The sequence below is a fragment of the Dreissena polymorpha genome, chromosome 12 (genome assembly GCF_020536995.1).
Source record: "Dreissena polymorpha isolate Duluth1 chromosome 12, UMN_Dpol_1.0, whole genome shotgun sequence".
Classification (NCBI taxonomy): Eukaryota; Metazoa; Mollusca; class Bivalvia; order Myida; family Dreissenidae; genus Dreissena; species Dreissena polymorpha.
The window spans coordinates 76,162,098-76,178,321 of record NC_068366.1 but is presented as its reverse complement, the minus strand read 5'-3'; the positions used below and the strand labels follow the sequence as shown (position 1 = coordinate 76,178,321).

The following is a 16,224-nucleotide window of genomic DNA, read 5'->3' as shown; positions in this document are numbered from 1 at the left end:
ACAGTATACAACTTATATCTCAGACTCACTGATTTCATATTGCTACAAAGTGCATACTGGTACATTCTTGTATAATAAACAAAAGTAAACTTATTTTATTGTTGTATTATGAACTAAAGCAAACTGTTTTCAGTTTAAGTGTGAATCTTCTCCATGCATCGAAGGAAGTAAGAGCCGGAACACTACGAGTGATTCGCCACCTTGTCACGGACGAGAGCTCTCTTCAAATTCTCCTCAATTTACATATAGACTATTTAATTGCAAGGTACTTTGTTCTATTTAAAAAACCTTCTTCAGTCTATTATAAAATGTTGGATATTCATTTTATTTCCTTGATTTCAGTATATCAATATTATTATCAGGGCAGGGTGTTAAGTCCTAGTAAAATTTTCATGTGTTAATGCTTGAAAACACCAAAAGTTAGAATTGTTTTTCATAAGATGTGTGTAATGCAGATTTAAGAAAAAAATCTATGCATTAAAGACAATTGTATAAAAGATGAAGGTCGTATGATTAAAATAAATTTTAGTACATTAATATATAAATTCAATTACATTAAGATAGAAAATTAATTACATTATGATATTGATCTGCATACAAATGCTTATTGCAATGCTGTCTTGTTGTCTTGCACACTCATAAGATAAATGACAAACTTTACAAGGAATATAATGCAGTAATGTATCGAATGTAAAATTTTTGACCTAAATCTCAAGAGGAGTAAAGACATTAAGATATTGCATTCAGCAAATCAGATTGAGTCCTTAGGTGGATGCTGTTTACAATTTAAGCATGATCAAAAAGAATAATTAAATTGGTAAATTGTACGAGAAAATATGTTTATACCATTTGAAAAATTATCTTGGCTTATATACAATTTAAAATGCAGTATGTGTGATTTTGTCATTTAAAGAGGCCTTTTTACAAATTTTGGCATGTATTGAAGTTTGTCATTAAATGCTTTTTATTGATAAATGTCAACATTGGATCTAAAAAGCTCCAGTAAAAAAGCAAAAATAAAACTAAAGAAAAAAAAAGTAACCCTCAACCGGGCTCTAACCACTGACCCCTGGTGTAAAAGTCTGTCGCTTAGACCACGCGGCCATCGGTGATCATTCAATGAGTGATGTATTTTATACTTTATTTAAGCAATCCTCGTAGTATCACAAAATATAACAACAGCAACAGAAGTCTCCAAATCATTCGATCATTTCGCGTTGCAACGCTTTATAATTGTCATGTTTAAAAAATCGTCAAAGGATGCATATAATAGATACTTTAGAGCATACTCAATGTTCAGTATTTCTGTGTCGTCATAAAAATCATAACAAAAACAAAAAAATTGCGAATTTGAAACAATCTTTTTTATTTTGTCAATTTACCACAACACAAAAAGGCCCCTTTAATACGACACGTCATCTGAAAAGGTCCCACAGTGTATAGGATGACTGGACTTGACTGTATGTTTGTTTTATTAGCTAACCTGTCAAGAAGTGACATGGTGAGTTTATGTGACCGTGTGAATTCAGGCGTCCGTTGTGTGTGCGCGCGTGTGTGTGTGCGTGCGTCCGTCAACAATTTGTTTGTGTAGACAGTAGAGGTCACAGTTTCCATCCAATCTTTATGAAATTTGGTCAGAATGTTTATCTTGATCAAATCTGGGTTGGGATTGTATTTTCGTCATCTGGGGTGAAAACCTAGGTCACTAGGTCAAAAACTAGGTCAAATAATAGAAAAACCTTGAGTAGACAATAGAGGACGCAGTTTTCATCCAATCTTTATAAAATTGGGTCAGAATGTTTATTTTGATAAAATCTGGGTTGGAATTGTATTTGGGTCATTTGGGGTCAAAAACTGGGTCACTAGGTCAAAAACTAGGTCAAATAATAGAAAAACCTTGTGTAGACAGTAGAGTTCACAGCAATCCTTAATAAGAAATTTCGGCAAATCAGCGCCAGCTTTTTAAAAGTACTTCAACCAATAAAAACGCCGCTTTTTAACAGCGTTAGGCCCATCCATTGTAAAGCACTGCGTCTTTTTAACGCTTCTTATAAATGTTAGATATTTTTAAACCAATAGATTTTTATAAAGGCACCGCACCAACACTGCAAAGTTTTATATTTATACCAATGGTACAGCCCAGTAAAATCGGGCTGTCCATTTTATGGCCGTTTTTGGCTTTTTTATGCAGAGTTCTATGTTAAGCAGTGTGCTCGGGCAATGGTTTTTAACCGAAGTCCCGAGGGTAAATAACCCCATTAGTCAGTTAAGAGGTCACAGTTTTAATTCAATCTTTATGAAATTTGGTCAGAATGTTTATCTTGATGAAATCTGGGTTAGGATTGTATTTGGGTTATCTGGGGTCAAAAACTAGGTCAAAAACTAGGTCAAATAATAGAAAACCTTGTGTAGACAATAGAGGTCGCAGTTTTCATCCAATCTTTATGAAATTTGGTCAGAATGTTCATCTTGATGAAATCTGGGTTGGGATTGTATTTGGGTCATCTGAGGTCAAAAACTAGGTCACTAGGTTAAATAATAGAAAAACCGTCAACAATTTGTTTGTGTAGACCGTAGAGGTCACAGGTTTCATCCAATCTGTATGAAATTTGGTCAGAATGTTTATCTTGATGAAATCTGGGTTGAGATTGTATTTGGGTCATCTGGGGTCAAAAACTAGGTCACTAGGTCAAAAACTAGGTCTCTAGGTCAAATAATAGAAAAACCTTGTATAGACAATACAGGTCACAGTTTTCATCCAATCTTAATGAAATTTGGTCAGAATGTTAATCTTGATGAAATCTGGGTTGGGATTGTATTTGGGTCATCTGGGGTAAAAAACTAGGTCACTAGGTCAAATAATAGAAAAACCTTGTGTAGACAATAGAGGTCACAGTTTTCATCCAATCTTTATAAAATTTGATCAGAATGTTTATCTTAATGAAATCTGGGTTGGGATTGTATTTGGGTCACTTGGGGTCAAAAACTAGGTCACTAGGTCAAATAATAGAAAAACATTGTGTAGACAATAAAGGTCACAGTTTTCATCCAATCTTTATGAAATTTGGTCAGAATGTTTATCTTGATGAAATCTAGGTTGGGATTGTATTTGGTTAGTCAGGTGAGCGATTCAGGGCCATCATGGCCCTCTTGTATTAAGTTTGAACCTTGAATCTCATAGACCTTTATGAATGCAGATATAATAGCAATTCTTACACCAAAATTTAAATTAAAAAACAAAACTTTTTTTTTAGAGCCCTAGATCTGTACTTAGATAACGAGATAGAGCGTGTCCACGCGCAGAAGTTTGTCCGTCATCTGGTAGTCCTGGTTCCTGGCGCTGTTCCACGTTCACTCCTTAATCCTCTTGTTGCCATAGGCAGTGATGGGGGGACAGAGAGAGACCGGATGGTCAGGGCCTCCCTGGCCTGCCTCTGTGAACTGAGTACGCTCGAATTGACATAGTGACATACGAGACTCGTTCTGGAAAAATGGTGCTTAATGAATTTGCGTAAAGTGTTGTCACAAATTAGCCTGTCCAGTACGCTGATCAGGGACAGCACTTGCGGCGTTTTGGATTTTTGTATGCACTAATCCCCATTTTGCCAGAGCATGCAGCATATTTATTGATTTTTTAAATATTAATAAAAGTAAATCTTACAACAGTAAAATGTATTCTGTAATTGTAACAAGTGTGATCCCCATACCATAAAATGTATTAAAGTATTAATGATTTAAATAACGTTTTGTAAGACCAGTTGTGAGAACGGTATCAAATAGAAGTAGGGCTGAGCACCCTGATATTTTTCTTAAGATCTTTTCTTATGTGAAACCTTTTTTAAAAATAGGTTATTTGTACATAACTATTAATTTTATTCCTGAGCATCAGAATTGCAAAAGAGATTTAACAATTATTAATAATAGAACAAAAATTGTTCGTACACCTTTCCCGCTCAGAAGAAAGTTCAAATTTCTATATACAACTAGCAAAAAAACATGTTTTATGCTGTTTGCTGCTAATCAGTAGCAAAGGAATGGAAATTAAAGCTTTAAAATTTGAATCTTGTCTTAAATACAATTTGATTTGTTAGGGACTACAAACTAATGAAAGTGCATTTATGAGTGTTAAAGGGTTAATAAAGTAAACTTTTGCCCCATTCACAGCCTATGCCAATCCAGAGCTTGTGTCCCAGTGTGGGGGAATCAGCATGCTTCTGAGGAAGATACTGGACTCCCCAAACTATCCCAGAATCAACGAATCCCTCGTGGCAACCATCCTCCATCTCGTGAATTACCCTGCCACGCGGCACTACATACATTGTAACACAGACCTTGAGGTGTGTGTTTATGCCACCCTAAAGTAGCAGTTGAACTGTCCGTCAGTCAGTGTGTCTGTCCGTCTGTCTGAAAAAAAACTTTTAACATTGGCCATAACTTTTTAAATATTGAAGATAGCACCTTGATATTTGGCATGCATGTGTATCTCACGGAGCTGCACATTTTGAGTGGTAAAATTTCAAGGTTTACATCATCCTTCAAGGTCTAGGATCGAAAAAACAAAGTCAAGGGAAGTAATAAGCTTTAAATGGACATAATTATCTGATCTTCCCACGTATATATTTTTGTTAAATAAATCAAAGCGGCGCAGTAGGCAGAATTGTGTTTCTGACAAACACATTGTGGTAAAAGGTCAAGGTCATCCTTTACGGTCTACGGTAAAAAATACAGATTTAAGGGAAGTAATAAGCTTTAAAAAGGGAGAAAATTATTCAATATTGAACATAGCCAGTTTATATATTTGGCATGCATGTGTATATCATGGAGCTGCTCATTTTGAGTGGTGAATCTACAGTCATGGTAGTGGCTTTTAATTATTTGCTACTAAAAATAGAGATTTGTTACAGACAATTATTTTCAAGGGAAGTAATTTATATAATTATAAATCTCATATTATATATTTCCTTACCAAGAATTTAAGTTTTTTTCACAGTTTCTGTACAGATTTATTATTTTGATTATTTATAACCCAAATGATTTATTTTTCAAAGTTTTTTTTTAAATGATATAATTATAATTTCTTTAATGTTCATTACATACCTGTGGACTTCTGTCAACTATGATCTCTTTGATAAACCACAGGCCTTGGTTGTCAGTGATGTCTGACATGGTCATAATTGACTGTGAGACCCCCCCACCCTCCCCCCACCCCCCCCCCCCCCACCCCCCACCCCACCCCCCACCCCCTCCCCTTTGATTGGACAAAATTCAAGGGAAGTAATAACCTTTAAAGGCAGATGATTTCTATACATGCAAATTGATAAATAGAAATTTTATTTCAATGCAGTGCAGTAGGGGGCATTGTGTTTCTGACAAACATATCTCTTGTTTGGAGCTCTTTTTAAATTGTTAATCGGTTTTAGGCCCTTAAACAAAGAATTTAGTCAACCATTAAATGGCTTGGTGGATGGATGGGTCAAATGAATTGTAAACAGCAAGTACTTTGTTTTCTTTCTCAGTAGCTTTTCGAAAGTTTTCTAATTCTTTTTTTCTTAGTCCATTAAAAAATATATCAAAAGTCAGTAAAACAGTTCTAATTGCGTCCAACATGTATTTGTGTATTAACATTCAGATATGTGCCATACTATTTCAGCAACTGATTGCGCCATTCACTGACTGCCACTTCAGTTACTCTGGTGAAACAAATGAGCAAGTGAAGTAAGTAATGAAGTCTTCTGTGTATGAGTTACATATCAAACTATGTGTTTGTGACATTGTTTTCATAAAAAAGGAGATAAATGTGGCATTAAAACTTTTAAGCAAATTATACTATTATAAAGGAATCTCTTTACTTTCGAATGAATGAACATCGTTATTTTGTGATGTATAAACTAAACCAATTCAAATAAATTTTATGAAATGTATATGTAAATTAACATCATAAAGTAAAAAAATAAATTTTAAGGATATGTTAAGCTTCAGCAATTTTTTCCTTCTTTATTCAGCACCGGAAAGTCCCAATTATTGTCTGTAAAAATCCCAATTGAAGGTTGCCACCACCCCAACAAATTTTAATGCCCCCTTTCGAAGAAGAGGGGGTATAATGCTTTGCTCATGTCGGTCTGTCAGTCGGTCTGTCCGTCCACCAGGTGGTTGTCAGACGATAACTCAAGAACGCTTGGGCCTAGGATCATGAAACTTCATAGGAACATTGATAATGACTCGCAGATGACCCCTATTGATTTTGAGGTCACTAGGTCAAAGGTCAAGGTCACGGTGACCAGAAAAAGTAAAATGGTTTTTGAATGATAACTCAAGAACGCATAGGCCTAGGATCATGAAACTTCATGGGTAGATTGACCATGACTTGCAGATGACCCCTATCGATTTTGAGGTCACTAGGTCAAAGGTCAAGGTCACGGTGACCCGAAATAGTAAAATGGTTTCCGGATGATAACTCAAGAACGCATACGCCTAGGATCATGAAACTAAATGGGTAGATTGATCATGACTCGCAGATGACCCCTATTGATTTTGAGGTCACTTGGTAAAAGGTCACCGTGACGGTGACCCAAAATAGTAAAATGGTTTTCGGATGATAACTCAAGAACGCATACGCCTAGGATCATGAAACTTCATAGGTAGATTGATCATGACTTGCAGATGACCCCTATTGATTTTAGGGTCACAAGGTCAAAGGTCAAGGTCACGGTGACCCGAAATAGTAAAATGATTTTCGGATGATAACTCAAGAACGTTTTTGCCTAGGATCATGACACTTCATAGGTACATTGATTGTGACTCGCAGATGACCCCTATTGATTTTCAGGTCACTAGGTCAAAGGTCAAGGTCACAGTGACAAAAATCGTATTCACACAATGGCTGCCACTACAACGGACAGCCCATATGGGGGGCGTGCATGTTTTACAAACAGCCCTTGTTAGAATAATTTCTCTGTGCAGCTCTATGGATTTAAATAATATTGACAACTCTTAGTTATCAATTCTAAAGTATTTGTGTGCAGACCACACAACAAGAATTTTCCCAATTTCAATTTTTTATGCCCACATTTTTCCCAAATTGGGCTGGTAACAGTACATATCTAGTTGGGCAAATAAATTGCTGTGTTAGGCTCTACTAACCAATAGACAATTGTCAGATTTCCAGTCTTTTCTAACATCACTAGACATATCTTTATGAAGAAGTTTTAAGGCATTTTTTTTGAGAGACTCTCATCCCATAGCTGCATTATATATGGCATCAAGAAATTATATGCACATGTACACAAACCTTTGCATGAGACAAGTACCGGTAGACATGACCAGAGAATAATATGAGTCATATTTTGGGAAAACTGGGCTTAATGCATTTTCTAAAGTGTCATCCCATTTTTTGCCTGTGAAGTTTGCGCAGCTTATCAGGTATAACACTTTCCAATTTGATTTACTTTTTTTTATTTAAATGAAGTCTCTTCAAAAGTATAATAAAGTTAAGGCTGAAAGTGCTGTCCCTGATAAGCCTTTGGGGCTGCTGGGACGACACTTTATGCACATGCTTAACGACACTATATGCACATGCTTAAGTTCAGTTTTCCTAGATTAAGGCTCATTTTCCATTCACCATTTTATAGCCTTGTTGAGGATCAGGAGACCCGGTTTGCTGCCAGCAGAATGGCTGTTGTCACGGTGATGAGGTCATGGCCCGGTATCATCAGGTTTTGTAGGCCTGACGGGGCTGGAATACAGTCCCTCATTGGCATCTTGTACCTCCCTTTCCAAGAAATTAGGGTATGTTGTTTTTTTTCACCTGAGCATAACATGCTGAGGGTGAGCTTTTTAATGAGATTTATTTCATCATCCAGAGTCAATATTTACCTTGTTAACACTCTATAGAGGCCTAAGTTAACTGCCAATCCTCATGAAACTTGGTCAGAACATTTGTCCTGATGATATATCAGAGTTCAAAACTGGGAATTAAAAACTAGGTCACAAGGTCAAATTTAAGAAAAAGCTTGTTAACACTCTAGAAAGTCACACTTTCCAATCTTTTTGAAACTTGGTCAGAACATTCTTTCTGATGATATCTCAGCCAATTTTGAAAATGGTTCTGGTCAGTTAAAAAACATGGTCACCAGGGTCGTTAAATGTTCCTTATTAAGCTGTAATGAAATTTTGTTTTCATTTTAGAAGTTAATTTTTTTTATTCAATCTTCATGAAGCTTTGGCAAAACATTTGTATGGGTGCATTGAAACAATCTTAACAGACAGGAAGTCACAGTTTTGGCACAATCTTCTTGTAACTTGCTCAGAACATGTATTTAAATGCTATTTTGGTCAGTTGAAAAGTAAGGCTTACTGGGGGCGGTTCAGCTTTCCTTACATTATTGTAAATACTATGAAATTCACATTTTTAGTCCCAAGTTCTTTAAACTTGCTTAGAATATTTTTCTTATGATATCTTGGCCATGGTCCGAAATGGTTTTGAAAAACAAGGCCTCCAGAGATGGGCAGTTTTCCATAAATAGTAATAGCGAAATCTTGTTTACTTTCTATAAGTAACATATTTGCCCCAATCATCATAAAATCTACCCAGAAAATAAGTTTTAATAATATGTTAGCCAAGTTTTAAAATTGTTCTGAAAACACTGCAAAAGCTTCAGAAATGTATTGCTTATGATTAACAAGAATTGAGTGTAAAACTATTGCATCTGGTTAAAATGATGATACAGTTTACTGCTTAACCAAAGATTTGAATGTGTCTTAATCAATCATTCTCCTCTTTATTATAATTCATTTTATTTTGTTATTTTACCCAGCATGCCTTGCTTGAGCTGGTATACGAGCTGTTCAGGATCAACCTGCCTGACTCCACAAGCGACTTTACACAGGCTCTTTTAAGTGTTGGTAAGAAACGATGACATTAAGTATTGGTAAGAAACAATTACATTAGGAATTGATAAGAAAACATTACATTTAGTATTGCAAAAAAAACAATTACATTAAGTGTTGGTAAGAAACGATGACATTAAGTATTGGCAAGAAACAATTACATTAAGAATTGATAAGAAACAATTACATTTAGTATTGGTAAGAAACGATGACATTAAGTATTGGCAAGAAACAATTCATTAAGAATTGATAAGAAACAATTACATTAAGTATTGGTAAGAAACAATTTCATTAAGACTTGGAAAGAAACAATTCACTAAGTATTTGAAAGAAACAGGACATTTAAAGCCATTTGACAAAAAAGCCTAGATATGATTGGTTGTATAAGACATTTGACCGGATTTATAACCATGGCTACTAACACACAATCTTAAGTATTGGTAACAGTTTGCTTTGTGATGCATATGCAAACTATTTCAGAAAAGATGATAGTAACAATTTCTTTAGGCGATTGGCAATACAAAAAATAATTTGTAACTATCGCTTTTAAGGTAACACTCTTGACATTTGGTAGTAAATTATGGTAATTATACAATTAAGTCTCTTAGGATTTGCAATTACTGTAAAACATTGCTTATCATATCTTGTCATGAATGGAAATATTATAATCTTAAACATTTACTCCAACAAGTTGGTAGATTATGGTTAAACACACACATTTAATAATCAGTATTACCGATAGCTCTGAAACTGTCTTTTGTGTTTGTTTTTTTAGACCTTAATTTTAAAAAGACTGAAATATGTTATTTCCTTAATCATATTTATCTATTTATTTAGATCCTTCAAAGATGATGGAAAGCTGGCATATAACAGAAGGATTTGTAGCGAATGAAGCAAAGTCAATCCTTCCAAACATAGCAACTATTAGGTGAAAAAATATTAACAGAAACATATTTAATGTTTGATTATTACCTGTCAATTAATATCTGATAATGTCTCAGGAACAATTTAAACCTTTGCAATGTTCTCATTACATGAATGTGTGCATTAAATGATTTCTTATAACCAAGGTTAAGACTTAATTGAACTACCCTTTACTAAGGTCATTATTTGAAAAAAAGTATTCAATTGGGAGATGGGCTTGAGTCAACTTGACGTATTTATGTATCCAAAAATACCTTTTCCTTAAACTTCCTTAAACTTATTTTTGTCATATAGCATGGTCTTGCCAACCAAATGATATGCCATTCAAATAATTTGTAAATATACTAATTGAACATTCATACTTCTTGTACTGTTCATGCCCCAAAAGTGACATCAAGTAAAGGCAACAAAGTACTACACAATGTTTGACACCAGTTACTTGACTTTCAGGCCTAATTTAGTGGAAAACCATCTTGCCCTTCTCTTGTCAGCCTGGATCCGTGCTGGGATTCTTAGTGTAAGTGAAATGGATTTGGAAATATATTGAGCCTCACTATGGGAAAATAGGGCATAAAACATGTGGGAAAATGGGGCTTAATACATGAGGGAAAATGGGGCTTAATACATGTGGAAAAATGGGGCTTAAATCATGTCAGAAAATGGCCCTTAATACATGTGGGAAAAAGGAACTTAATACAAGTGGGAAAATGAGGCTTAATACATGTGGGAAAATAGGACTTAATACATGTGGGAAATGGGGCTTAATAATATGGGAAAACGGGGCTTAATACATGTGGGAAAATGGGGCTTAATACATATGGGAAAATGGGGCTTAATACATATGGGAAAATGAGGCTTAATACATGTGGGAAAATAGGACTTAATACATGTGGGAAAATGAGGCTTAATACATGTGGGAAAATAGGACTTAATACATATAGAAAAATGGGGCTTAATACATATGGGAAAATGAGGCTTAATACATGTGGGAAAATAGGATTTAATACATGTGGGAAAATAGGACTTAATACATATAGAAAAATGGGGCTTAATACATTTGGGAAAATGAGGCTTAATACATGTGGGAAAATAGGACTTAATTCATGTGGGAAAATGAGGCTTAATACATGTGGGAAAATAGGACTTAATACATATAGAAAAATGGGGCTTAATACATATGGGAAAATGGGGCTTAATACATATGGGAAAATGGGGCTTAATACATATGGGAAAATGGGGCTTAATACATGTGGGAAAATGAGGCTTAATACATGTGGGAAAATAGGACTTAATACATATAGAAAAATGGGGCTTAATACATGTGGGAAAATAGGACTTAATACATGTGGGAAAATGGGGCTTAATACATGTGGGAAAATAGGACTTAATACACGTGGGAAAATGGGGCTTAATACATGTGGGAAAATAGGACTTAATACATGTGGGAAAATAGGACTTAATACATATGGGAAAATGGGGCTTAATACATGTGGGAAAATAGGACTTAATACATATGGGAAAATGGGGCTTAATACATGTGGGAAAATAGGACTTAATACATATGGGAAAATGGGGCTTAATACATGTGGGAAAATGGGGCTAAATACATATGGGAAAATAGGACTTAATACATATAGAAAAATGGGGCTTAATACATGTGGGAAAATGGGGCTTAATACACGTGGGAAAATGGGCCTAAATACATGTGGGAAAATTGGGCTTGATACATGTGGCTTAATTTATGTGGGAAAATGGGGCCTTTAGTTTAAAGGAAGTATATTCTGAATAAAAATCGAGTCTGGTCGAAAGTATAGTCCCTGATTTGCCTCTTCAGACTGCAATGGGTTATCTGGGATGATACTATGCAGTGTATGCACAAACATCTCTTCAGACTGCAATGGGTTATCTGGGATGATACTGTGCACATACATCTCTTCAGACTGCAATGGGTTATCTGGGATGATACTATGCACATACATCTCTTCAGACTGCAATGGGTTATCTGGGATGATACTATGCACATACATCTCTTCAGACTGCAATGGGTTATCTGGGACGATACTATGCACATACATCTCTTCAGACTGCAATGGGTTATCTGGGATGATACAATGCACATACATCTCTTCAGACTGCAATGGGTTATCTGGGATGATACTATGCACATACATCTCTTCAGACTGCAATGGGTTATCTGGGATGATACTATGCACATACATCTGTTCAGACTGCAATGGGTTATCTGGGATGATACTATGCACATACATCTCTTCAGACTGCAATGGGTTATCTGGGATGATACTATGCGCATACATTTCTTCAGACTGCAATGGGTTATCTGGGATTATACTATGCACATACATCTCTTCAGACTGCAATGGGTTATCTGGGATGATACTATGCACATACATCTCTTCAGACTGCAATGGGTTATCTGGGATGATACTATGCACATACATCTCTTCAGACTGCAATGGGTTATCTGGGATGATAAAATGCACATACATCTCTTCAGACTGCAATGGGTTATCTGGGATGATACTATGCACATACATCTCTTCAGACTGCAATGGGTTATCTGGGATGATAAAATGCACATACATCTCTTCAGACTTCAATGGGTTATCTGGGATGATACTATGCACATACATCTCTTCAGACTGCAATGGGTTATCTGGGATGATACTATGCACATACATCTCTTCAGACTGCAATGGGTTATCTGGGATGATAAAATGCACATACATCTATTCAGACTTCAATGGGTTATCTGGGATGATACTATGCACATACATCTCTTCAGACTTCAATGGGTTATCTGGGATGATACTATGCACATACATCTCTTCAGACTGCAATGGGTTATCTGGGATGATACTATGCACATACATCTCTTCAGACTGCAATGGGTTATCTGGGATGATAAAATGCACATACATCTATTCAGACTTCAATGGGTTATCTGGTATGATACAATGCACATACATCTCTTCAGACTGCAATGGGTTATCAGGGATGATACTATGCACATACATCTCTTCAGACTGCAATGGGTTATCTGGGATGATACTATGCACATACATCTCTTCAGACTTCAATGGGTTATCTGGGATGATACTATGCACATACATCTCTTCAGACTGCAATGGGTTATCTGGGATGATACTATGCACATACATCTCTTCAGACTGCAATGGGTTATCTGGGATGATACTATGCACATACATCTCTTCAGACTGCAATGGGTTATCTGGGTCGATACTATGCACATACATCTCTTCAGACTGCAATGGGTTGTCTGGGATGATACTATGCACATACATCTCTTCAGACTGCAATGGGTTATCTGGGATGATACAATGCACATACATCTCTTCAGACTGCAATGGGTTATCTGGAATGATACTATGCACATACATCTCTTCAGACTGCAATGGGTTATCTGGGATGATACTATGCACATACATCTCTTCAGACTGCAATGGGTTATCTGGGATGATACTATGCACATACATCTGTTCAGACTGCAATGGGTTATCTGGGATGATACTATGCACATACATCTCTTCAGACTGCAATGGGTTATCTGGGATGATACTATGCACATACATCTCTTCAGACTGCAATGGGTTATCTGGGATGATACTATGCACATACATCTGTTCAGACTGCAATGGGTTATCTGGGATGATACTATGCACATACATCTCTTCAGACTGCAATGGGTTATCTGGGATGATACTATGCACATACATCTGTTCAGACTGCAATGGGTTATCTGGTATGATACTATGCACATACATCTCTTCAGACTGCAATGGGTTATCTGGGATGATACTATGCACATACATCTCTTCAGACTGCAATGGGTTATCTGGGATGATACTATGCACATACATCTCTTCAGACTGCAATGGGTTATCTGGGATGATACTATGCACATACATCTCTTCAGACTGCAATGGGTTATCTGGGATGATACTATGCACATACATGAACCACAGTTTTCCCAGAGTGAGGCTCTTTAAGAAAAGTTTAGGGCTCTGTCTTATCAGAAATCTGTTAAAAAGTTAGTTTTAAGTGAATTTTGTGTCTTCAAAATGTACATGTATATTGTCAATATGTTACTTGAATAAAAGACCTGTGAGGGTACCAAAAAAGATCAATTACTAAACTTGGGTAATGTTAGAAGGTGGCTCAAAGTATTTTTTAAATCATTAAAAAAATTATATCATTATTTATTAGCTTGGTTGTTTTCGGAGAAAACCCGGGGTATTTTCATAGCCAGCTCGTCGTCCGCCGTCAGCGTCGTGCTAAAACCTTAACATTTTGTTAAGGTTTTGAACATTGTCTCTTAAATCAAAGTGCTTCAACGTACAACTTTGAAACTTCATATGTAGCTGCACCTTGATTAGTTCTACATGCCACACCCATTTTTGGGTCACTAGGTCAAAGGTTAAGGTCACTGTGACCCCTAAAAAAAATAATCTGACAATCATTTGTTTAAAACTGCACCCGCAGCCAAGCGTGGCACCCGTTATGCGGTGCTCTTGTTGTACAAAGCTTAACAAGACTGGCGTCTTGATTTGAATATCTTCTTATCAATAAAAACTTAAATAGAGTATTAATTTATATTGAAAATATTTAGTATTTTCTTAGTGACTTGACGGCAGACATTTTGTTTTCAGTATGAAACAATTGAAATTGTTAGAAATAATTATTGCCGCCATTTTTTGTTTGTTCGAATGTTGCAAAGAATTTATTTATGATAACAAATACACCTTAGTACACCTATTGACAGTCTGTATGTCTGTTACGGGTATGTTTCCTGAGATCTCACATGGTCATTATAAAAATGTTGTCAGTTTTCAGAAGGGTATGTTTATTTGTTCATCACAAATTTTCAGGCATTGGTAGAAGTCATTATATCTACAGATGGTGAGCTCTATGTGCGGGCCGTCATTTTGCTGGGAGAACTTCTTTATTTGGCAAGTTATTAAACCATTTCTATTGATTTAAGAGCCGTTTCAATATTTTTTGCATTTTGATTTCAGTATTTAAAAAAATCAGTTGATAAGTACTAGAAACTGCATATGCTTCACAAAAATAAATTCTTGCCATTCTTGTCACTTATTCACGAATGTGGTGTTTGACTTGTCAGTATTTAATTTGTTTTAATAATAACTTATGATTCATTGTCTTCCAATGTATGCAATTCATTTTGCCTCACTCAAAAACTCATTGAATTCATTAGGTGATGTTGAAATTGTTTTAAAATTCTTTGATTAAGGACTATGTTTCCTTTATAGTAGTGGTAGTAGTAGTAAGTTTATTCTAAAGAAAGACCTCCGGCCCATAATTCAACATGTATACAAAATATATATACAAATAATACAGAGAGTTGTACCTACATATTTATTTACAATAACATTTTACTGGAGAAAAAAACAATCAAACATACTACAACTACAAGTTTTACGTTCCATATGAAAAACATATTAACTGGTTAACATTGAAGGCTATTTTTTTAATAACAAACTCACCCCATGTAATGGATTTAATTCAGGTTTTGTGTTTTGAAGGCATGCTGACTGAAACATGTTTTTAGCAACTCAAAAGCCACGGTGACTGGTCAAATGGTTACAAAATATTACAGCTTATATGAACTGCAGCTTCTTCAATTATGTGAGAATTTTGTAAGAAAAATTCCAAAAATGTTAACAGTATTTTGACAGCATGTTGTAAGCAACACTTGTGTCGCTAAGGTCAAATGCCTTGGTCTCCTAGGTCAAGGTTAAAAATAGCTTAAAGGCTTTAAAGTCAGGCTTTAAATTGAACGGTCAACTATGGCCATAATACAAAGAGGATATTTGTTGGATTCCATGGAATATGGATTTAAATTCACATGTGATCATTGAAAAATTATATATTTTCTATGATCACTCGTGAATTAAAATCGACATTCCACTGAATCCAACAAATTTTTCTTTATATTTTATGCTTTTTTGTCACCATTTATTTTCATTAAAAAAAGGGTTTAACTGGAGAATTTCACTGGAATAAATACACCATTTCATAAAAAATTATTGATTATTTTTTCTGCTTGAAAAAGTGAAATATTAGTTTTAATTCACTGATATTTCTCTATAAACCACTGGAAAGCATAGAATAAATACAGGTAATGTAACTTTTGTATTGAATTGTCAAAGGGACTTGTTTGCAGAATGTTGAAATGATAGTTGTCATCCTTTTTGGCCCAGGTTAAAAAATAAAAGAAGCAAAATTACACTAATGACATAGACTCATACTGAAAAAAGAAGATTCGCTTATGAATAATAATCTTTTGACATTGATAAAAGTACAGAGGGTTAAAAACTAGGATTGATTGAATTATTCTGGATGTTTCTGTAGTTG

At 35.3% G+C, this 16,224-nt stretch overlaps 1 protein-coding gene across 1 annotated transcript in view; it reads left to right on the top strand.

Annotated features, from left to right (window-relative positions):
- The window catches only part of LOC127853726 (rapamycin-insensitive companion of mTOR-like), a 78,029-nt gene that overhangs the window by 6,470 nt on the left and 55,335 nt on the right, over nt 1-16,224 (top strand). The window contains exons 4-12 of the mRNA XM_052388469.1: nt 134-265; nt 3,255-3,445; nt 4,165-4,337; nt 5,651-5,715; nt 7,629-7,785; nt 8,814-8,901; nt 9,724-9,814; nt 10,261-10,327; nt 14,718-14,798. Coding sequence (XP_052244429.1) covers nt 134-265; nt 3,255-3,445; nt 4,165-4,337; nt 5,651-5,715; nt 7,629-7,785; nt 8,814-8,901; nt 9,724-9,814; nt 10,261-10,327; nt 14,718-14,798 — 1,045 coding nt within the window. The remainder of the gene's footprint in view (nt 1-133; nt 266-3,254; nt 3,446-4,164; nt 4,338-5,650; nt 5,716-7,628; nt 7,786-8,813; nt 8,902-9,723; nt 9,815-10,260; nt 10,328-14,717; nt 14,799-16,224) is intronic.